Source organism: Nothoprocta perdicaria, unplaced genomic scaffold (assembly GCF_003342845.1).
Source record: "Nothoprocta perdicaria isolate Ctin4 unplaced genomic scaffold, notPer1 scaffold_70, whole genome shotgun sequence".
NCBI lineage: Eukaryota > Metazoa > Chordata > Aves > Tinamiformes > Tinamidae > Nothoprocta > Nothoprocta perdicaria.
Genome location: NW_020455977.1, coordinates 2532286 through 2557088, shown reverse-complemented (window position 1 = coordinate 2557088; position 24803 = coordinate 2532286). Strand labels below are relative to the sequence as shown.

General features: G+C 34.4%; 1 protein-coding gene across 1 annotated transcript in view; it reads right to left on the bottom strand.

The window, feature by feature from the left end:
* The window catches only part of KCNH8 (potassium voltage-gated channel subfamily H member 8), a 161328-nt gene that overhangs the window by 98845 nt on the left and 37680 nt on the right, over positions 1-24803 (bottom strand). The window contains exon 2 of the mRNA XM_026050813.1: positions 5805-6038. Within this exon, the coding sequence (XP_025906598.1) occupies positions 5805-6038 (234 nt within the window). The remainder of the gene's footprint in view (positions 1-5804; positions 6039-24803) is intronic.

Here is a 24803-nt window from a genome sequence, read left to right as displayed (position 1 = left end):
TTTCAAAGAGGACACAGAATTTTTTGTTTCCTGTAAGTGAAAAAAAAATCAATGCCAAAACAGGCCACTCCACCTGCAAAGAAAATGTTTGCCTTTTCAATGACAACTGATAAGAACATAACTGTAATAAATTCCTTCAAAATATTCTAATGATTGTGATTCCAGTGTCAATGTTAGCAGAGTGACAGCACCTGGAAATGGAGAGTCCACAGTCTTCAGAATGGAAAATGTCCCAGAGTTGGGAGGATTTGCTAATACTACAGCCTCATTCACAATGTTTCGGGCAATTTTTCCTTGAAAGAATAAGAGACTCTGCTGACATTCATGTTGAAAAGCTCCCTTTATAAAGTCATTTTTTTGTTTTCTATTACTTTTTCTATTAGATAATGAGAAGAAGTCATGCCACAGATTTGGACTTGATATCACCATCCTGTCTGGTTATGCTTTTGTACAGGARGATTTTGAAACATACTCTGAGGAGTTACATAAGGCTGTAGAGAGGATTAATCTCCCCAGTTCACCATTTGAATCCATGTGAGCACATGCTGTAAAGAGGCTTTGAGCCTGCTCATTGAAAAGAATTATAGTAACCCCATCAGCTGGAAAGTAGTAGGTTTTAACCTTTTCGCTACTCAGCCACTCTCTAAAATTGCACTGCTTTCCCTAAGCCAAAACAGTAAGAGGTTGCAATAGACAGTGCTGATATGAGTRTCATGCTGCTCTTTCAAAAAACACAGAGCTACTTCACAAATTCATCACAATTGTCAGCATGGGAAAAAGCAATTAGGCAGAGTCTAGGGCATAATTCAGTAAAAGGATTTGAGGATCAGCGACAAGCTAATGAAATTGTCAGCAGAACGGAGAGATGTGATAACSGGAAGAAATGATAATTTCTCCTTTTGCTTTTTAAACAAAGAGCAGCCTAACGAGTGGTAAAACATAGGGACAAAAGTCAGGTTTTACCTGAAGCCTAACCGAAAATCTTCATAAAAATAAAACATAGCCTCTCAGCAACCTCAGTGAGTAACCTCTAAATTCATGAGAAAATTTGAAGAGTTGCTGGTCTGACTTTGTAAAACTATAACACCACAATACAGTGTAGCTGTACCTCTTAAAACGCATATATAAAATCTATATAATTAAACAGTAATGATATATGTCATTTACACAGCATTACTAGTGAATGGTTATTCATATTAAGTGCAGCTGTAAGCCCACGTTGCCTATGTGGAAACGCTGCTCTGCAACATCTGTAAACAATGAAGGGCTATCCCTGTGTTACAGTGCAATAAACAGTAGGAAGCTTGCATACGGATTTATCTGCTTATCTCTCTGCTTCCAGTGGAACACGTCTTTTCTCAGTACTTATGCTTTTAATAAATCATTCCGCTATTGAAAGAAGCTATTAGCTGATGTCACCATCAGTGCCATGGGAGCAAAGCATCAACTCAGTTAGCAAGCAACAATTTTGTCAAGGTCTCATTAAATTACATTAAAAGATCACGGGTAGTTCTGATCACATTGCTAACAGGACATTTTACCACCATTACCACCATTCCCTCCACTCCTCGATTTTATACTGTACTTAGATAACATGAGCAAAACAACCACAAAGCCTTTTTAATGGTTTTATTTATAGGCTGTATTTCTAAGGTGAAACAGGGGTGGAAGAGCAGTAAGGTCACATTGCTATGGACTCTCCTGCTTGTCAATACACTTTCTCTATGTAAGTTAGTCAATATCCATAGGAAATTAGTGTTTCATATAGAAAATTCTGATGTTTATCAATTAGAAAACTACTAAATGTCTCCTTACTAACTGCTAAGCTTACATTTCCCACAGACATTGTGTATTTCGGGATACTGTGCAAACTGGTGAGTCATTTTATAAAAAAAGAGATACTATATATCTTACATGAATTACTACTGTAGCACTGATGTTCCAAAATATTACAGGATTTTAGTGAAATACTTCAAATTTCAGACAATAATTARAAGCACATCTTGAAACATCTTGAGGGAAAAAAAACCCTGTAAGACCATTCCTGTAAAAAGCAAAATATATTTTGCAAAAAAATAAGAGCTTTAACAAAACTTAAGTTTCTTTAAAGAAAAWTAAACCCATTTCTTAACACCTTAATACAAAAAAAAAAAAGTTTTGCTTGCTGTATTGGAGCCTATGCTATCCTGAAGCCATATTATTGAGCTGCACACCTATAGGCTGAGGCTGATTACAGATTATCTCTCAGTCTTGAGGCTTATTTTTTTTCCCTCTGGTTGTTGCTGAAGTTCATCTAACTGTGTTATATCCTATACTTTTTAATGGTCTTTTAACCGTAAGTGCAGGCATGCAGTGACTCTGTGAGAGACTTTGACTTTGATTCCTTCTCCATTTATATTCCACTAACCTAACAAAGTGTCTTGTTTCTGAGCCCTCTTTCAGATAACAGTAAAGAATTATTAAAATATGTATTCTCCAACACTATTGGGAAGGGTCAGGTAGAATCTTTTTTTTTCACACTGATTCTTGAAATTTAAGTGGACATCACACTGAAGCTCCCCAGAAGCCTATTAGTCACCAGTGGCCACCACTGWTGATGCAGTGTTTCATACAAGTTGTAGATGCATACTAAAAGGCGTAATTGCTTTTAATTAAAGGAAGGTTGAGGGCTATTGCAGATTCCAGGAGCATGGTTGTGAGAACAGACCCCTTTTAAAGGCTATAAACTGATTTGAGACATAGGGAATGATGATTTCTGGAAGCAATCAAGACACAACCTTCCCAGCAATTGCGAATGGAGAGCTTACTTTGCATTGATTATCTTTCTTATTGTCATATCCTCATAGACCGTCTGCAAAAAAAAGAAAAATACACAAGTCTGCTGCTTGTTAGTGTTTTAGTTTTGGGACTCTTGAAGAACTTTTTAACTTCATGTTCTTGCAGACAATCAGTTTCTTTAGTGTTTTGGCAGGGAGAAAGAAAAGAAAGGGAATTTCTCTAYGTAGTTCTTTAGCATAGAACTCATCTGCTTTCAAATCACTCTAGAAACAAAATCCAGAGAGTGGGTTCTCTTCTCAGCTCTGCTGATATATCCCCAAACATTTGAATTCAGCAAGGTTATTCTGCATTTACATGATCATCATCAACAACTAAATTTGTTGTAGATGTTTTCAACCAGCAGTAGCAATCTACTCTTGTCAGCTCAGAAGTATCCCTGACACTGCTCTGTAGATAGCATATCAAGTTGGCAAAGAGAGCATGTCAGGGCTGGAGAACTCAAACCTACTAGAGCATTTTTGTTTAAACATTACAGAATGAATAACTTTTCCTGGCATAAAATCAGAACTGTTAGGCTGTTTTAAAGATATCAAAATTTGTTTGAGTTTCTGCAAAGCAGTATTAAGAAGGATTTWAAAAAAAAATTATCACTTTAAATTCTCCTGATCTAAAACAGTCCCTGAAGTGTTCTTGTAATATCAGCCTTAGGTTGTAACCACTTCTACAGTACCTGCTCCTAGTTTTTTCCACYGGGACCTTTTGCCTAAGGAGTCTTTACATTTTGTGATTGTATGTCCYGATGTTCATTTAGTCTCGCAATTAAGCCTACAGAGCAAGCTTATAACTCTGAATAGAGGATTAAAGCCAGKTACCCAGTTACACAGGCATCTTGAAGTGAGAACAGAACACTGAAATTTTACTCTATYTTGCTAATCACTATTCTCCTGTCTATGTTCTTGGCATTTATTTTGGCACCAGTCCAACTCACAATTACTTTCAATATCAGAGGAGCTTCAAGGTCCCCTGTTACAATCAGAGGAATCAATACAATCATTTTGGGGCAGTTATTCTGAAAGTTCTTTTGCCTTAAAATGCTTTTAAAACATTTGTCTGTGACAGACTTTTTTTTTTTTTTTTGACAGTGTTGAATAAGTTTAACTGTATCATAAATTCAAATTTTTTTCCAGAAAAAACCCTGCTAAAATCGATGAATGATTTATCAAATTCAGTCTGTACTATGCAACTCTGTTGAAAAAATAAGATAAATTTTGCTTTTATTCAAGAATAGTCTCTTGTTATTTTAATACTTATTCATTTCTTCTTCTCAGTTGTACAAAATACATGAAAATGGAAAACATAATAGTAAGGAAATTTATTCATACAAAGAAAATGTCTTGGAATGGCTTTGATTCAGATTATACACAAGGATGTAAGTAGGATGGATTGTAGGAATTCTTTTATCCTAAAAAATTCCCCATTACCTATTTCTCTATGATTCCAGCTGCTTCACTGATAAGGAAATYGGCCTTCAATTTTTTTGTGCCTGCATTGCTCATACCTGTAACTGTTCTGAAGCACCCCTTCATAGCACAAAGGAAGCACAATTTATCCGTTTGGACCAAGACAGTGAAATGAGTATAGTAGCTTTATTTCTTACGTTTGCATACTTTGAAATCTCTTTCTCATTGTGTCTAATCAGCACTCTGCAACACTAGGGAAAAGCAGACCTTATGTTTCAGGGTTAAGATATTTTTCCCCATGCTCATGTAGGATTTAAAAACCTGAAATTACTTTCTTCGGATAACCTTCCTCAAGAAGTTATTGGAGTCTTCTTAAAATGCTAAGAGACYAAGAGGAAGAAGTATTCAAGAGCACTTTCAAATAACTCCAAAATTCATATTATGAAAAATAGCAGTCGTGAGAGTGACAACTATTCACTCTTTCTCTCTTTTATATTAGAGAAAGAAGGGCTATCTTCCCCGAATTTTCTAAAAGACTGCCTATTTTTTTGACAGTGCATTCCTGTTGCTATTAGGAAASAATTTTTGAAGGTGCTTAATAGAATAGTAACAACATTAGAGAGGAAAATATTTCACCGGCAAAGAAGTAAATAAGATTTGCAAGGAAAATACATAGTCCAAACACACATCTAGAAATTGTGCATTTAAATAGAAGTCATTTTTTACAGACACCTATAGATCATTAAGCATGGGAAGGCTCTAATAGCATTGGGCAAGTTACAATCCTATTTGTATCTCACAATTAGTGTCATCTCTGATGGGTGACACACTTCAAAGACTCCAAGAAACCTGCAGTAAAAACACCTATTATGTAGACTGAGGAGCCTGATATAAATGACCAACTGAAGAGGGTGCACCATGGGGAACTTCTTCCACTGTTTGCTTTCTCTTTTCCTAGACTTGTAAATGCCCTACCTTAAGAACTAGAGCTTTCAGAGGATGACCCAAAGCTTACTAATGTCTATGAAGTTGCTTAATGCTCAGAAAATTTTCATGTGACACTGCATATTTGATTTAGAGTACTAACCCATTTTTGAAAAGTATGACTATTGTGTTTATAGCTAGAGGCTAAGCAGAATGAGTCGTTTAGACCAGTCAGTTCTGAACATTTTAATGAAGGGGCTGAAAACGTTACCTACCCGGTTTTTATCTTGAGTTAATTTCTAAATTGGGAAGTTAGCCATAAGAGTCAGGACTTCACCACTACAAGAATTAGATACAGTGTCACACTGAACGCAGAAAATTGTTTCATAATGCAATTTAGGACTCTGGATTTCTTTTCTGTGTGGCTTTGTAACTTTTTACACAAAATTCACTTCAATTGCATAAAATCACTAAGACAAATACAAACAGAATCACAATGTGTATTGCAACAGTGTGTCCTTACTCAAATGTATTCCTGTAGATCTTATTACAGACATACAAAATCATTACACGCATGTGGTATTTTATATAGATTGTTTCATACTTTCAAACTAAAAGGAAAAGAAAGAAAGAAAAACTTACCATTCTTCTTATAGAACATGATTTCTCCTTTGAATTCTACCTTTTCCTCCAATGACTTCTCAATCTGAAGAATCATCTGCTCGTTTGTTTCAGCACCAAGTAAAAATTTACAACTGCAGCTCTTYTGCATGACTTCAGTTCGTGCAAATCCAGCAAGCTCACAGAAGCCATCTGAGCAGTAAACTATTGGGAATCCCTTTGCAACCTGAGCATTTGCAAGGATGAAGTTACTATCTGTAGAAGAATGAAAAGCAAAATATGAATTACCGTCTGAAATCTACATCATTTGACAACTTCCTTTAGCTTTATAGGCAGGCACAATTGTGCCTTTAAAAAAAGGTTCAGGTRCCTGAAAACAAGACTGTAATCTTTATTTTAGATCATTAGTCTGAACTGAAATCAAATATCTTAGCCCTAAGAGTACTTCATTCAGTGGTTCCTCATGGCTRTGTGCACATCTCACCGCACTCTCATGCAGTAACTTAAGATCAGTGTCTCAGAACTGCTTAGCAGCTATAAAAATTAGCACATCAAAACAACCACCTGCACAGAGAGTGGCGAYGAACATGGAAGTTTTGGGCGAAGATTCACAGGTGCTAAATTATGCTGTCACTCTATTTCCTCTAGGATACAACTGTATCTTAAAAATAGCTGATCTTCCTATGCTCTCCTTAGGTTAAACCTCATCTTTCCCAACATCCAAACTTATTTCTTTTATGCAATCCGTCAAAGAAATTCTTATAAATAGAATTTAGAAATACTCTGGGTACATGTGGAATCAATCACCTTCTGTTTTTTGGGGTTTTTTTTTTGTTTGTTTTTTACTTTTTTTTTAATGAGTATTCATTACAAAATACAATCAGATATCTTTCAGAGACCCAATATAATTCTCTCATGTAGAAACAGACATATAAAGATGGCCTACTTGTGACTCCATAATGCATTCTTTTGACTTCTACAATGTTTTTAGGTGGTAATTGAGGAGTAGTAAAAATGTATTTTTATATGAAAACATTTGGACACCAATRAATAAAAAGGGAGGTTCTCATATGAATTCAAACCCTTGAGCAAAGTTTGTAAGTGGATAGCTCCAAATAGTATTTCCATCCTTATGGAAATGTCTTTGATGGTTTTGTGCCTTAGATTCTCATCCATGCTTGTGTTAGCCGTTCCAGCATTATTGGGTTTTCAAACTACAGACACCTTCCAGATCTTATATAAAAGACTTCACATAGATTTTAGTCTGTGTTTCCCATCTTCAAGGGGGAAAAAACATAGTTCTGTTATAGAACTCTGTCTACATTTCATATAGAGGGAAGAACTATTTATTATCTGTTGTTCGTTAAGGCAGGTTTACCCTCCAGCTTGCCAACGGGAAGTTAGGAGCAGTCTAGTCCCAGGACAGACACCTCTTATTTTTCAGAACTAATGTGCATGTGGATGTATGTGTGTGCATTAAGGTGAAATACTATTAGCTAACCCCATATCCCTTGATAAATGTTTATTCAGAAAAGTGAATATTTTTAAATGAAAAATTTGAGTTGGTATGCCTAATCCCTATATGGGGATATATTATTCACGAATGGAGAAAGGAGGAACAGAATACATAAAATAAAATATAGCAAAAATAAATCTAATTTACTTTTAACTGTCACATGGGTTTTACACCCATGCAGTTTCATCGACTGCATTACTCATTACTCGCCCAAGGGATAAAATCCTATAGTTGATATTGGTTTCAATAATTTTAAAACAGTGATGAGGCTTATTAAATGATTAATTTATTTCTCAAGGCTTGCTTCAATTACCCTTTGCTCAGATCTAATTAAAGTCTTTCAATAGGTGATTGTTAAATTAAAATAGCTTTTTATCATTTACTAAGTGACTGTTTTTAAATGCATTTTAGTTCAGTGCAGTGCTTGACTTAGCTTGTCATTTTTATTTGCCTAACAAGGGAATAAGTATCATTACCAGTCATGCATTGGCGTGTTGCTCTCTGTGTCAACACAAAACTAAGTTTCCACACCACTAAGAAAATTAAAATCATGTGCTTGCACTGGAGTTTAATGATGGTGTTGCAGTGTATGACCTGCTGATCATGTATCCCAAATGTATCTGTAGCTATGAAAATAATTTTCTCCCGGGTTTCTTATTATATGAGTTTAATTATTGCAATCCAAAGATGTTCTTTAATTTATGTAAATGTTTTGAATTGCATTATGTAGAATATGGAATTAAGTAGAATATGGACCACTGAAAGGACAGAAAAGGTAGAGGATGTTATCCAAGTGTCAGAGGGCTAGAATAAAATTACGATCARGAATAGAGTGGATTTTACCATGTGTATCATGATTTTATGAAAAACTGAAGATTGCCTTTGTCTGCTGTCATTTGCATCAAAATAAAATCATGTCATTTTTGATGACTTTAACATTCACAACAAAATCTTCTAGCAGTCCATTCCAAAGACTTCTAGAATCAGACTTTTTTCCATTAGTATCAGCTGTTTTCTGATAGTGTTAGTGAGCCTAATTTTGCTGCAGTTTTGGAGGACAACAGTTCAGCATCAGCTGACAGGAAAATAAAATCAGGATTATGATTTCTGTATCTTTTGAGCTTAATATCTTCAAATAAAATAATAAGTGATGCAACTATAATCCCAAACTAATAGATAAAGGAAAAGTGTAAATCATTTATTCTACCAATTCCTTGTAATATTTAAAGATCAAGCAATATAATTTTGTCTGGTAATCATTTGTGTTTTCATCATATTCTCAAGCCATATTTATTAGGTAATAATTTACATTACAAAAGACACAAGAGGACTAAAGCTTTTCTTTTAACAACAAGTATTTCAAAACAAATGTGCTTCTATGCTTCTTTTCCTTTGTATTCATTTTCTATGAAAAACAAATGACCCTTTTCATCTGAATATTTGTAGAAAGTGTTATTAGAAGCTGGCATGCCTGCATTTGCTTTGGAAGCAGTCCATATTAGAGTGAATAGGACAGTGATCATCAGCAGAAGACCTGTGTGATTTCTRAAACTTGCACCAGATACCAAGCACAAACTCAGGCACAATTAAACAAGCAGGAAGAGAATTTACCATGTAATACCAAAGGACAAGWTGGTTTAGTTTCCAACAACAGAGTTTCAGAACTGATAATAACTTAAAGCAAAGTCTACTATGCAATTCTCTCCTTCATAATTAACATGCACAATTTATCTGACTGTAATGAGATGATGTTACATTTAAACTCATCATTCCATTGCTAAATCTGTCATCTTATTTAGAAAAAAAATGACAAAAGAGTTCTTTCTTTAATATGCTAGTTGTCTGCTATAAGTAAGTCTCACAGTAGTGTTTCTGCAKTTGAGAAGAGTCGAGAAATCAACCTTCTCCTCTGGTTTCAAAATAATATTAAGTCTGGTTGGGGAAATGCACATGGTGCACAATACTTCTGCTTACAAAAAGACTTAAAACTGTAATGCAGTTTAGCAGGAGATTGGCAAAACCACSTCACAATCTAGTTGATACCTAAAGTTGTAAATCTTTTAAGGGAGGAAAATAAGTTTTTTAAGACACTTGTGCASAGTGTTTAACGAACTCAAACACACTCTTCACTGCCATTAATAAACCACGACAGCAGTATGGCTTTCTTCATGAAGGAAAACAAACAAACAAGAAAACTCCAGACAGCACCTATTCCTAGGAAAATGTGGACTAAAAAGGCAAGACAGTATCACAGAAAAGACAGGTGAAGGGGACTGCAAAAATCCAAACCACAAAACACCGATTTGAACAGAGCTGACCTTGCACTGGATTCCAGAGAAACACATGCACATACMCACATTAGCAACTCTGGAACTGCTAACTTCTTAGCACAAGAGCTGTAAAGTATCTGAATGATTTAAGATATATTGGACATATTGTCCAAAGTCATGGAGCCTCAAGACAAAAACAGTAATAAATAAAATAAATAAGTTGGTATGAAGTATCTTCTATGTGTAGGATTTATGCCATTTTAATTTTAAAAGTGGTTTGTAAATAAATTTTGAAAATCTGTTCATGGAGAATAAAGCTGGAAAATATTTTGTAGGAAAACCTTTAATGTGCTTTAATATTAAACTTCATTAGGAGAAGCAGATATCTACATATACATCTTCCTATATATATATATATATATATATATATATCTTCTTTCCTATATAACTTTCCTATATAGGATATTGAAGTAGTCTACAATATCTCTTTTCATTTTTTTTATTATTTAACACTTGTTTTTATTTAGCTAGTGCTACACATTTAGTACAGATAATAACTTAAAAGCCATGTATAAAGTTGAACCAAGGTTCCAATGGAATGTCCTTCTTACCACTCTTAAAAGCTATGTTAATTTTGAAAAATAATCATTAAAATTATTACTTTTTATTTAGTTTTACCAGTTTTATTTGTGCTATTACTGCACAGAGACTGACTGCACATAGTACTGATCCAGCTTAAAAAATATATAGCAATGTTCAAATATATACATATGAACCATGCAGTTTCATAAGTATTACAATGCTGCAAACAGAATAGCACTGATGGAAAAGTAAATATATATATAAAAAGAAACTAGCAGTGAGACAGACTGCAACTGATGAGTCACCATCATGGTATAATGTACAAAGTCATTCAGAATTTTCTCTAAATTCTGGGCCAGACTATAATTTGCATTTCACCTGATCCTACAGATAGGACAGCTATAACTCAGACTAAGGTAGCAAGGCCTCAGGTGCTCAAGTCATATAAATTCACAATTTGAGGTTATAAGACCTAGATTAATTCCAAACGACAGAGTTGAGGAAAAAGGTTTGCAGATTAATAGTCCTGATGAAAAGAAGCATTTTCAAATAAAAGAGTCACATCATTGTCAGACATCCGCATATCTGATCTCCTGTATACCTTTTGCTACTGCTTACTTAAAATAAATAAATTTAAAAATGAATTTTACAGCTGTTCTAAGCACTAGCTTTGGCAGTTATTCACAAGATTTGCACCATTGTACAATAATTTTTGGTGCTAGTGTCCTACATATGCCATTATTAAGTACTGTGCCTGCTGAGCCTGCTATGTCATACTCCTGGTATGGTGGTTTAGCTCTGTGGATATTTGTCCTCACCGTATGTACAGRTGCTGATGTTGCAATATATCTGAGCAAGTAGATGTTATGGATGTTGCAAATACAAGTAGCTGAATATAGGAACTAGGCAGACTGGCTGTTATTACTACACACCTGAGGGAAAGCAAGCAAGTTACATATTTTGAACCTAGTGTGAAATGACATTAAAATATCATTTTCCCTTCTCATTGAATTTTAATGCTCCATTCTTCCTATGAGACAATGTTGATTATGGAGTGGTAGCCCAGGGGGTTAGAAAATATCCTGATGACAAGAATATTGGAGATGATGTACTAGATTTCTTTACAATGTGATGATTTAGGGTTGAAGAGCTGTTTAACTACTGTTGTGAAAGTTTCATCTTATCACTTGAAATGCATAGAATCTGTGGAAATGTATTTCCCCACTGGAAGTGATGATGGGATGGATTTTTTTAACTCAGAAATATAAAGGGATCTGAGGACAAAGTTGAAAAGCTTCATGGCCCTATCCTTTCATCTTGTTTAGACTGTGCAAGGCCAGTTGAAACTAGTTACTGTTCACATGCTGAGCTCAGGGAACTTCTAATCGTGATTCATGATATGAATAAAGGAGAATAAATTGCATTTGCAGTCCCTGAAAGAGGTCACAGAATAAACCATGAAGAAGACAAGAACAAGCTGTACCCTCTGAATGTGCATACATGCAGGCCACAAATGTACTAATTCTCCTCTGGCAGCACTGAGCTACTTGGCAAAACAACTTATCACCTACACAGGAGTGATTAAATTTAAAATAAGATCAGGTCTCAATGAGATGGTAGAAGGGATAGCACAGGTAGCATTTGCACTAGATGATGGAGCTTCCAACCATCGTTATCACAAATCCACTTGACCCTGAACATAGTAACAACACATAGCTTTTGTATACCATGAAAATGCAAGATACTCAWAAGACAGTATCCAGACCTTCCTCACCCGTTCAAATACCACACAATGCATGCATTTAGTAGACACGCATTAGTACCTGATTAACATTCATCGTTTCATACAAATGCTATAGCTGTATGATCTTGCTGCTTGAAGTATCTCAAAGGTATTTTCATATACACTAGTTCATATGTGCCTTTTCTGGGGCATTCATTGTTACTTTAACAATCGTCTACAGTTCCCATAGCAATGTCAAACTACCTAATAAAAGCTTCTACTGATGATTTGTCTTTATAATTATTATATTTCATTATTTAGATGACAACACAGTGCCAGGGCAATAAGGCTAAAAGTGTCCATTTTGATCATTTGCAGTTTACATGAGCTTTTCACTTCCTGAAATTTAATAGAAATCTTCAATTAATTTTAACAGGGAGAAGAAGCATTCTCCCATGTGTCTGTTCCTATGAAATAACTTCTCTGATAAAGGCAGGATATTCTGCATATAGTTTTCTCAAGAGAAGCAACAGCTAATCTAAAATGATACTGGGGAAAAAAAGTTTTGCTACAGAATGTTCTCCTAACAGGTTGACACAAATTATGTTAAAAAAAAATGCTTCAGAAACTGATGAGCAGTGTCCAGGGAGCGTCACTTCCAGAGCAGGCAGAGTACTCCTGCTCCACCATTTACCAGGAATTATGCTGTGGACTCCACACTCACCCTTTCTGGAGCTTGGTTTCCTCTCCAATCAAACTAAAAGAACTCATTACTGTTGCATTTTTGAGTGAAACCCATGAGMAAAACTTCTTTTTGCTCATGCTGTGAGTTTCCAAATTGATAATGGCCTTGTGAAAAATCCAGATGGAAAAACACTGAGAATTGTGAACTAGTTTTTGTTGCAGGTTAACCAAAAAAACAGGCAGAATTATCTTAATGGAAATGTAAAGTAGGGGCCTGAGAGACACATAGGCAGATGTTTCTTATGATTAATCTATTATGGACAGCCGTCCTTCAGATACCACCTCCTGAATGATTGACATTGATTAGGACAGGAGCACCTGAGCCTTGATCTACAGATTTTTGCAGMGATTCTAACAACTTAGGAAGAAATTGCTTAGGGAATGAAAGACATGCCAAAAAGAAAGATCCTCTGGAGAAAGATTCAGTTTTTGGCTGAAAAAGGGGACCACAGTTGAGAAATTTAAAGCATATGGAACTGCTTTGCAGTAAGCAGAACAAATCTAAATAGGCAGGAAAATATCAGGGTTTTGTTTACCTTAGAAGAAGAAAAAAAGTAATTTGGTCTCATTGTTGTCTCAGTGAAAGAAAATAAGACACGATAAAAGGTAGCTGTCAAAAAATCCATGCATTCAATCTCAGAAAATTTAAGCAGTACAAACAAGAAGTAGCATACACAATTGTGAAGAAACTGAAGATACTTCATTATTCCAAAACCTAGACCTTTGTTTTCTATCTGCTTGCTTTGCTTTAATATTTTTTTATAGCAGAAATAAGGAAGCTACATAACAGAAAACAACCACTGGCATATACCAATAATGTTGTTTTCATTGTAATGTGGAACAAAATCAATTCTCCCCTTCCCATGTCCACCCCTGAACACACACCCTGTTGTGTTTCAGTATTCAGTAATTAACCCAAAACAAATCTAATACCCCTGGGGAAAAAAATCAATTCATTATTGTGTAGTGATTCAGTAATGTTAGGTAGTCAAGCAACTTTTTTTTATATATATCAAAAGTAAAAGTTTTGCTTTCAACTAAATTCCACTTACTGGCCAAACAAGTTTCAATAACTAAATATTGATGCTCTCTTTAGCCTATGGGAGCAAAATATGCAGAAGCTACAATCAAATACCAGTGACATCATGGGAAGTCTCAAGTCTTGCCGTGACTTGCTTTGGCAAGCTAAAGCGCAGTGTAAAGAAAGTGACTGAGAATGTCTTAAGCAAAGGGCAATAAAATACTTGTATATGATTGAAAAATTTGAAMGAGAGATAAATATCTTACTAACTCAAAGATTATTGAAATATTCTAATAATACTAAGCCTGGTGCTTATACCATGGCTTGGTCCTCTATCTCATCAAGTAGAAATGACACTGAATACACATGGAGAAAAAAATATTTTAGAAAAAAAAAAAATCCTGATACACAGGCTTTTTAGCACAAGCTGCACAAGCTTAAAATTTATTGAAATCAGCAGAAGTTAAAAAAAAGAAAAAAGTGTACATGACAACATTATTGTAAAATCTCCTATGCTATCCAAAGCTATAAATTCAGCATTTAGAACAGCTCAAAATACTCTCTGATTGAATACAGAAATTATTCACAGAGTCTGTAAATCATTTCACCAATTTATCTAGCAGTATTGCATACAAGAGCAGTAATGATTTTGTCTGTTTTGTATCATTTTGCAGTTCAGGTAGCCGTACCACTGAAGATTTATTAACATCTCCTTTAGATAACTAAACCTCAGTATCAAGGTCAGGATGCTCAACTGCACAAGAATGGTATRGAGTGACTTCTTTCAAGGAGTTACTGAGAGTAGAGATGTAARTTTATCATATGGGAAACCTATGTAGACTAAACTCTTTCATGTCTAAGGTAGACTGAACACTCTCCTTAAAGCACAGGAACTCAATAATAAATACATAAGGCACTAGAGAATTCAGAATAACGTTTTATTACTACCTGCATGTCATTTTTCCTTACCAAGTAGATGCCACTGACTGCACCCATGTGTTTTCTTCCTGTCAGTAAATGGCAAAGAATGTCTATAACTAAGTGAGGTCTGCCCTGATCGTCAATTCTTACTAGGATGGAGGAAAACCTCCTATTTTTCTGGCTGTTTTGTTGTTTTTCCTTTTATTCTAACAAAATAAGCTGACTTTAAGTAAAGGCTGGGACACTCATATTTTACTATGTTGTAACAAAATCATTTCTGGCCTCCCCATATGTGTAAATATGAGCAAATAGGGTAGTGATATATGCACATTTTATGGCATAGAGCAACTTCCCTTAATTTTAAAAATAATATTCAAACTCATGTTTGAAAACATCAAAAAAAACTACCAATTGCTTATTAAGAGTAAAYCAGCCAAAAAGCATGTATTTTGGCATGTTGAAATAAACAAATACTCCTACACAAACAGAAAATAAGATGCAGTATATGGTATAGTGAATTCACACAGAAAATAACTAACAAATGTTGCACAGTGCTTTATACACCTTAGTGCACAGTAAGGCCATGGGTTTCCTATTTGCAACCTGGTAACCTTTACCTAAGCTATTGAGGTGGTGTTTCCAGAGCTTCTGTGGCATTATTCCTCCTTTACTCTTCTCATGTTCTTGCTCTCATACTGCTCCTATAGCTTTGCATCTGCAGGCTCCTAAAGTGCACCACAGAAAGCTTTCATGGGAAGCCGCAAACACCGGAGAAAAAGAATCATTCCTCATTCTTCCCATTTTCTTATCTCACTTTGAAAAAAAATATTTTATGACAGAGAAACAAAGCACTGTGTACCAAACAGTAGATGACAGACTTTTAAAAATTCAAATAAAAATATTCTCTCATAATTTATATATGCACAGTTTTAACAACCATGTTCCACATCTGCATCTAGTTCTCACACCCCATTCRGCATTAATAACACCATGAATGGGAACAGGTCCCAGTGACAAGCATACAGTAGCAAGGGAAAACAAGGTAAGAGATCCTCTTTGCCACCAGCTGCATTGGAGAGAACCTCTCCAGAGAACTCCAAATGCCAATTTAGGGATCCTCTCACTGCTCTTCCCAACTGGGGAGAGTTTTTCCTCTTCCTTTCTGGCTTTCTGGCTTTTGTTCTTTTGTTTTTCTCCTATATCAGCTTTTTTGTTGATGTTAATGCATGCCATCATCCCTAGATACCACTACTAACCTCTACGGCTGTAAGCTTGACTCAGTATCTACTGTGTAACACAAGCTTCTTATTCATTCCTTGTTCTCATCATCTGCTCTTGCCTGTCTGGCTTTCTCAGGTCCTTATGCTTTCTCTGTCACTTAGATGACCTCACCACTAACCTAACAGAGAAGTACTACTTTTTTTTTTTTTTTTTTTTTTTTTGGTCTCCCTGGGTTAATGTCCTTCTCAATTAGAAAAATGAATCCTGCAGTCAGATGAGAGTAAAACATCTGTGCAAGGTAGATTATGCTGTAAGAGAAGGAGTGATGTGATTTCCTCTTTTAAATGTGGTAGATAAATTTARCTAATTCTTTGTATGGTAATATATGTAAACTCACTTTTGAGTCAAAGTGGCCTGTCATTCATGGCCTTATTCAAAGACACAATATTCCAGAAAAGTGGCATCTTTCAATAAACGTGTGATATTGAATACTACTGTACTGCTTTCTACATTGACATGGACYCCTCTGTGGAAGTCACATCAATGGAAAGCTGAGCAGCCATAGCTGAAGCCAAAAAGAAAATATGTTTCAGGGAAAAATGAAATCTCATATGCAGGCAATCATCCAAGTAGTAAATAACAAGCCACCATCTGACACAGTAACAAATTAAGATTCATTCAGAAGACAGATAAAGGTCTCCCAACTGCTTTCATAACACTTCTTTCAGGCTTTACTTCTTCTGTCTTCCTCTTTCATTTCTAGCCTCAGGTTAGATGGAAAGACCCTTTAGAAAGTTGGGCAAGTACTATTCTTGCCCCAAGGAAACTTGATTAGCCTTCTCACTCTCAAAAATAAGAAAGTCCATAGCCTTCATTTCCAAATCTCTCAAAGYCTTGTATGAATTCTAAAGCAACAAAAACTCCTTCTCACTCCAGAAGACAAAAGAAATGAAGAGGCAGACCCCTGAAACGTGATTCATATTCCCCTTTTTATTGCTATTCATTTCACCTCTCGGTATCACTTGATGGTGCTGGTACCCTTCTGCCAAAATTATTAATCACCAAGAATTTTGATAAATTCCTTGTTCTAGTTGATTTTTATAAGCATATATAAAAAAGAGAGTCCTAAACTGCCTAAATCATAAAACAGATTGTGACTTAAAAGGGAGGGAAAAAAAAAACAACACACCAGAGGAACTAAGGAAAGACAGTTGCTATCAGCGTAATTAGCTTGCCATTTCTAGAGGATGCTGTGGGATGCAGCTRTCTATACAGGTCAGATCATTAACCTCTTTACTTTGCTTCCTCAATCTACTTCATTAAAGAAATTCCAAAGGGAATATTACATAAACAATGCTTTGTAGATATTACTAAAATAGTGGTAGTACTGCAGTACCATTGGAAAAAGTGATTTCTTTGAAGAATAAAGTGGATATTTTCAACATATAAAAATACTCAATTGATTATGATAATTTTAAATTAATTTAAATATTGTCATAAAATTAGTTAGAYCAAGTTTCAAGTTTTGCAAAGCTGCCCAAGAGCAATTCCCCATTTTTCTAACCCACAAGGCAATCCACTACCTGCCAAAGTATTCCTCAGAAGTAGCAAATACTTTGTTTGGATTTCTGGAAATATTAACTACCTTTTAATTATTGTTCAAATTTGCTTTAAAAAATACTTTATTGATATGACTTTTGCTTCTGAAGGACACAAGGGGCTCAAAAATTACTTAAACAATAAACCATACCTATACACAAAAAGGTAAAAATTTAAATGGATATGTCAAACTTTCAAATAAAAGGCTTTTCATTAAATATTTGGGGGGTTTCTAAAATATAAATCGAAATTAATGATTTAACTATTTTTCAAAGCTTTTGTTCACCTCAGGATATAGTCTCAGTAAACAGACATTTTTGCATCATGGAAGAAAAACATACATGCTTGGATSTCTGGAAAATAATTCACTGGTAATATTTCAGTAAAGGGTTCTCCCCTGCAACCTTTGAAAATGAGTAGGTTGGCATTTCAAGGTCCAAGCTACATGCTGTACTCTACATTTCCTTCTTCAGAGRTCCTCTCAGAAATTTCTGTTGGTCACAGAAGTCATTCAGGTCTTCTGCTTTAAATATCCTTGAAGGTTATTTTTCTTTCATTTAGTCACCTGCTGTAGCCTCAGCTGCAATTACTGTCCCCAGAACTATCGCTACTTCTTTGAACAGTCTGAAATCTTGGGAAAGGGACTTCATTTTGATTTTTATGGTAGTTGTCTTTGATTTTGGATTTAGGAAACAGGGACTAATTAGAGTGAAAAAGAAAAGCATTTGACTCAAACTTGAATTAAGTAAAGACAGGAGGTTCACATCTTCCTGAACTTCAATCTACTATTAAAAATGAATAGCATACAAAAGACAGTGACTTCTGTCATCATACCACTTAATAAACAAATTTTATTCCTAAGCAATTTTCTCTTACATGTAAACCTTCCTCAAAGAGAGTGAGAAAGCCCCTGGCAATCATCTGTTTGAATTTCAACTTCCAGTATAGGCAAAGGAAACCATACAGCATAGATTGAATATCTTCTATTATAAAGAGAGAAAATCTTAAGATTTCATTTTTACAGGTATATACCTAGACATTTAATCTCCACATTTTCTATTAAAATCCAACAACTTTCACATTTTTCATTAAATTACATATACAGTAATTTGGCTGTTTAACTTTAGGTAATTTGTTGATGTCTCATTTTTTGCTAGCATGCCAGACGTTTTCACACATTACTCTTAGCTATGCTGTTTCTTACTTCAAGAAATGAGAGCTGATGTTAATTGAGCCAATCACATTCAGCTGGTAAATCTAATGACTAAATCTTGCTTCGCTTTCTCTAATTGATAGAAGATTTAATGAGATGAATAGATGAATGATCTATTTCTATTTTTTCTTTTCCAAATCCAGTATGACATATTAAAATAAATAAATAAATAAATAAATAAATAAATAAATAAATAAATAAATAAATAAATAGATAAATGCAGTTTGACCAAATACTTATGTTGTTACCAAGGTATATTTGCAAAATTTGTATTGATCCAGATATTTCTGTAACTGAGATGTTTCATTTCCTAAGGGTTTTTCTCCCTGTCAAGTGGAAAAGAAAAAAATATACATTCATAATAAGATTAATACATCCTTTATAAAACATTTAAAGAATACTCTAATTCAGAAGAAGCCTGCCTCTCCGTCATAAGACAGACAGATTCTATTCATTTACCGTTGCATTCACCACTAGCTTGCTCAGAACACAGAATTTGAGATAATTAACTGACATTGTTGGGACAGCTTTGTTTTGAAAGTAAGACATGTTGTACACATGATTGCTGCCTTGGATTTGCATTTTACATACTTGATTTTGAACTCCTGAAGCATTCATAACAAGGAAAAAAATCCTAAGTAAGCCTTTCAAAAGAGAATTATAGTAAATTGATTATAGATATTCCTCAACTATTAGTTCTAGGAGAACTAAAACTCTCTCTATATGGGATTTGCAGATTTTAGACATTGACTTCTTAACTGCACTCCACTATGACTGAAGCATCCTTATAGCCACTTACATCCTCCTCTACAGCAATACTTCTTACCTACTGGTTTTACTCCCTTATTTTTACTCTTTCTTCTGGTCCAGGTTTATTTTTGTTTGCTTTGATTCAACAGATGCAAAGGCAGGAGTTGGACCTGTTCCATCTGAGAGGCAAAGATAAAGCAAGTGGAACTGCTTCTCAGATGCTGAGCAACAAGAAATGGTTGTCCTTTTATATGGCTCTGGTTATTTCTTTTGAAGGCCTATTGCACAAACTTCCTATTTCTTAAGTCATCCTGCATGTTTCTGGGTCGTTGCTGTTAGTTCACTGCTGCATAGTGTTTTTTCCGTGTATGTACTTATCTAATCTTATTGACCTGAAGTGCCCCAATCAGAGGCAGCTCATCGTAGCATATACTTGATAACTTGTTTTTTTTTTTTTTTTTTTTTAATCTTATATACTGTAGTTGATATCTGCCCACAGGTAGAATTTGCCTTTCATACTCTTGTTTCTCCAATCTGTATTGGTAAACCATTGCAGTCACGTGGTTTTGCAGCGTGTTTGGTGTGTTTGCCTCTTCCCCCTCTGCTTCCACACAGTTAAAGAACTGTGATAAGTGGAGCTAGATATTTTCTGTGCATGTTAAGCCCCTCAAAATTAAATGTTACTGTTCATGAATCAAAGACTCATGTCATTACGCACAAGTAGCAACAGCTAAAATGTACAAAGAGTCAAGCTTTAGAGATGTAAATACTATTTACATTCTTTCATAGGAATAAGGCAGAAGCAGTGAAAGCACTGGTCCTGAAGGTACCTTCATGTTCTACATACTATATATTCCCTTGTTCTTAATTTTTTTCCTTTTATTTCCAAATGCAGCAATTCAAAAGTTGTCTCATCTTATTCTCAATCTACCTGTCACATATTAATACATACTAATACAAGTTTATTCTTAGGAGAAGGATAATAGTACTCAAAGACTGAACTCTATACTTGCTCTTTCCATAGTTTTTAAGTGTAGTAGATGCAGAGTGCTCATGAAAATCTTCACAATGGACCACAGCAAAAATCTTTGTCAAGCGTAACTTCTTTGGACCTTCATATTTCTTTGGGGTCAAAAATATCCACACCAAAAAACAAAAAAACAAAACAAAACAAAACAAAACAAAACAAAACAAACTCTATCTGTACATACTTATCAAACTTCATGTAAAGATTATATCAAGTTAAGACGCTGGGTGGCAGGGGGGAAATGAAAATATTTCTCAAGTTTACATCGTTGTTACTTGCTCTTGATTCCCTAAGGAAAGAAGTTCATAGTGAGAAGAAATGATTGCCATTTTAATGAATACATATATTTTTTCCACTTTCAGAAATGGGTTTATCATCTTTATCCTTAATAAGCGCATTTCAAATTTAATTTTTCATGCTTTCAGTTAGTCTGGTATGTCTCTAAGGCAACTCTTTTGACAGTAATGAGCCTATCTTACTCTAGCAAAGATTAAAATCTGGGAATTCAGATTAAGCTCCAATACTTTTGAAAAGTATTTCATTTGAATACATCACTTTTTTTTTTTTCTCCAGCAGCTGGCAAATTAAATTCTGATTTAAATATGATTCATTTGCATCTCATAAAATATTTTCTGTGCAGATTCAAGAGACAATAGCTTTAGGATCACAAYTGAGCAATTAAGAGTATTATAATTTTGTAAAATTGGTTATCAAAGAATGAAACAGTAACTAATGCAGTAATCATTTTATGTTTCTGTTAATTTTAGTGTGAACTAAATATAATTTGTTTCCAAACTTTCACATTCTCTTTTTATGAACTGTTTCACTGTTTCAGTCCATTCTTAAACAGATGTTACACAGTTTATTTTCTTACTAATTTTGACTTCATTGTTTTTTTTTAAAATTACTTCTCCCTGCAAAATAATAGTGCTGAAAAACATTCAATTGCCAATCTAAGAATGCATGACAGTCTTAAAAAATGTTCTTTTCCTTGATAGTTTTGTCACCTATATCTGCTTAGCAAAGAAATTACATTATCAAACATGCAACCTGCTTGGTAAACTAACACACTTTGAATTTTTGTAAGTTCTAAAAATCAGCAATATTTGTAAAATAGAACATTGTGAAATTGTGTAAAAGATTTGTCATTRAACAGTTGTTTCAAAATGATAAGAGAGTTTCACAGATTTTGAAGTTTAGTTTATAGCTTGATTTTTCCAGCCACTGAGATCATAAACTCTGTATAAACTTTACATTGGAATGCTTGCATCCTTTTAGACACCTACCACCCCAGCCTCAGTGCAATCACTTGCTGAATAGTAATAATATCTTGGTTCAATTTCTTTAAAATTAAAAGTAAATCGAAACTTTCCCTTACAGCTTTTTTTTTTTTTTTTTTTTTTTTTTTTTTTTTTTAATAGAGAGGTAGCAGGAGTTCAGACGTGTTTTGTAAAGAGACCTATATCTAGATGAAACTGCATTGCCTGAGCTGAATGTGATGTAGCTTACAGAATTGGCTGGATGAGACCAATTGTTTAATAATCAATCACTTGGCCTGATTATTAAGAAAATAGAATTGGAGTAAGCAGAAAATTTTAAACCAACCTAATTCCAGGAACCATTGTAGTAGGGTAGGCTTGTGCTCGAAGTCACTGGTCAGAATAAAAGTTCAGCTAAATGTGTTTCTAAATTGCCAAAGATATTACTGGATTCTTCTGGAATATTATATTTAGAGACTTTTTTTTTGATTTTTTAAAATTACTTTGGAGTCCCATATTAGATAGGTTGATATTTCGTATTTCCTTTGTTTCTATTATTTTATATTTATTTTCTATTTTTCTTCTTTTTTTTTATCCAGCTTCTCAGTATATCCCCTTTCTTCATCTTTTTTTTTTCTCTTCTCTTGTTCAGTTTTCCTGATGATCTTCTCCAAGCTCAATACCAATAAATCAAGGCATTTTCCATTCCCATATTGCTTCCTAGTCAGAGACTAGAAACAACAAAGCAAAGGCACTACCCTCAAAGCAGCTGAAAACTAGCATAAAAACAGAAGTTAGTTCTTGCAAACTATATTTGAGCTTGGAAATTAATTGTGACCTATTCCTACAACCAGTTGTATTACTATGGTTACAAAACTTCAACATTTTCAGAGGAGAATGAAAAGATAACTTTCCTAGCAATCAGATGGTTTATTTGCAAATTAAAGCAGTCTTGTGCTATATGTACAACATCAGTATAACATCAAAGAAATTTACTATTAACCCATTCTTCTGGCACTGCAGTCGATTGTCATCTTGGAAAGATCTATCAAGATTGCAAAATGCTGAAGAGAGCATTTTGAGCTCAATGTGTTTGAGCACATTGTGCTTAACCTCAAGATTAAAAAGAATAAGTAGGATACCCTTTTTAAAGTTGGGTCAAAAAGAAAATAGTTCCTTCAAGTGTGCAAACACATGCACAAATAAGGACACACACACATACAGAAAGGAGTGCTAATTAAGTACTCATTGTGTCACTTACAACAACTAATTAGCAATAATTTAGAAAAGATTTGTTAAGTCAGCTAATAAAAACTTAAAAGTATTCAGTAATTACCCACATTAAAAAGAGTGATTTCAGTAGAGACATAGAGAAAGTGGATAAATCTGTAGTGGCAACCCATTTCTAAACGATAGGGCTACCCATTATGTAAGTAGAGATTGGCAGGCAAGGGAGCAGTATATTCTCACTCTAAAACTGGAAACTATTTTGCTCTGAATTTAATTCTATGAATCAAAGTGAGTAGTAGGCATTTATTACATATCCTACCTTGTCAGCTCCTAATTAAAAACAAAGCTTATGGATGGGCTGCAGTTATTATCTGTTAATTGTAGTTTGCAAGTGGTCTGTAGGCGGGGTATATTATTTAAGTTTATTGGGCTGTAAAAGCATTAACTTGAGTGACAAGAGCAGAAAGAATACATAGAAGAACCACTGTCATTTATATCTCCAAAACAGAGCTTGAAATATGCTTTAGACTGGAAACATCTCTGCACCCTAGGGGAGGGAAGGAACTCCTCCAGGAAGAGTAAGCATACTTCGTAAGAAATACTGGGATCTGGAAATACTGATCTTGATCCACATTAGTAAGAGAAAGAAAGATTAAAAAAAAAATTCTATCAGAAGCCCATCTAGATGACACTCACCTAGCACGTGCAATCAGAATCCAAGTGGGATGTATCTGTGTCTGAATTAGATTATTTATTCAGACATATATATGCAATTTCACATTGTAAAATAGGATTCACTGGGTCAAAAAGAGAATGGGTCATTCAACTATGCTGCAAGGTGCTGCGTCACCATCAGCTTTTCTGATTCCTCCATTTTACAGAGAGGGAAAGGAAAGGACTGACTATGTTGTCTGTGGGAGCTTTCAAACTCAGTATTGTTTAAGTTATTCCTGTACAAAATGCACTCTCATCTAGATTATTCTGAGTGTTGTCCTAGTATTAATCCATTTTCCATGTATTAATCGAGGATGGCAGGTAAGAGCATTTTTTCTTTGATGGGGCTTCAGAACTGAAATGGTTTCCTGACACTTTAAATTTTGTCTTTTTTTCAAATTTCTTGCAAGATGCTAGCTCCATTTAAAACAGAAGTAAACAAACGAGCAGGAAAGTAAAAAAAAAAAAAACAAAAAAACAAAGAAGCAAACAAATAAACAAAAACCCTTAACTACTTGTATCTATTTCCTAATTCCTATAATTCCTGATTATATTTGCCTGAATTATTTTAACTTAAATTAAATAGACGTCTTTAAAGCATGAATTTTTTTTTCAAAGATAACCCAAGAATCCATTTTGTGCATATGATGTTGTTATTAAGAACCATAACACCACCATAATTCTAAATGCTTTAATAATTGGAAAAGAGGATTGTTTTGACATTCTGCCTTTTAAATTATGTCTTTGTGTGGCATGGCTGTGACTTATGAATGTGTAACCTCCTCTCTGTCCTGCACAATCTGACTCTCCAGACATCTGCAACAGAATGGGATATTTATTAGTAGATCCTCAAATTAATTAGTCTGTATTTATAGTTTATTGAAAGAGAAAAGCATGACACACATTAATGTTATGAATAATTATGAATGAAAAACATCTTTGTTAAGATCTGGTGTTAATTCCCTGATGTCTAGTATGCAGTGCAATTATTTCCACAAAGCTTGAGCTTCTTTTATGGCTGAGGATAGATTTTATTAAAAACAGACTTTTATAGACCTATATTGTTTACATCTTCTAGACTTATTCTTCTATGCAGAGTCACAGATGAACATCTCAGACGCAATAAGCATTGGATTAAAAATTTTTAGTCGAAAAGGAATACCACACTGTTTTAAATTAAAAAGAATACAAAATTATATAGAGCTCTCACTAAGTAAATGAGAAAAAAAA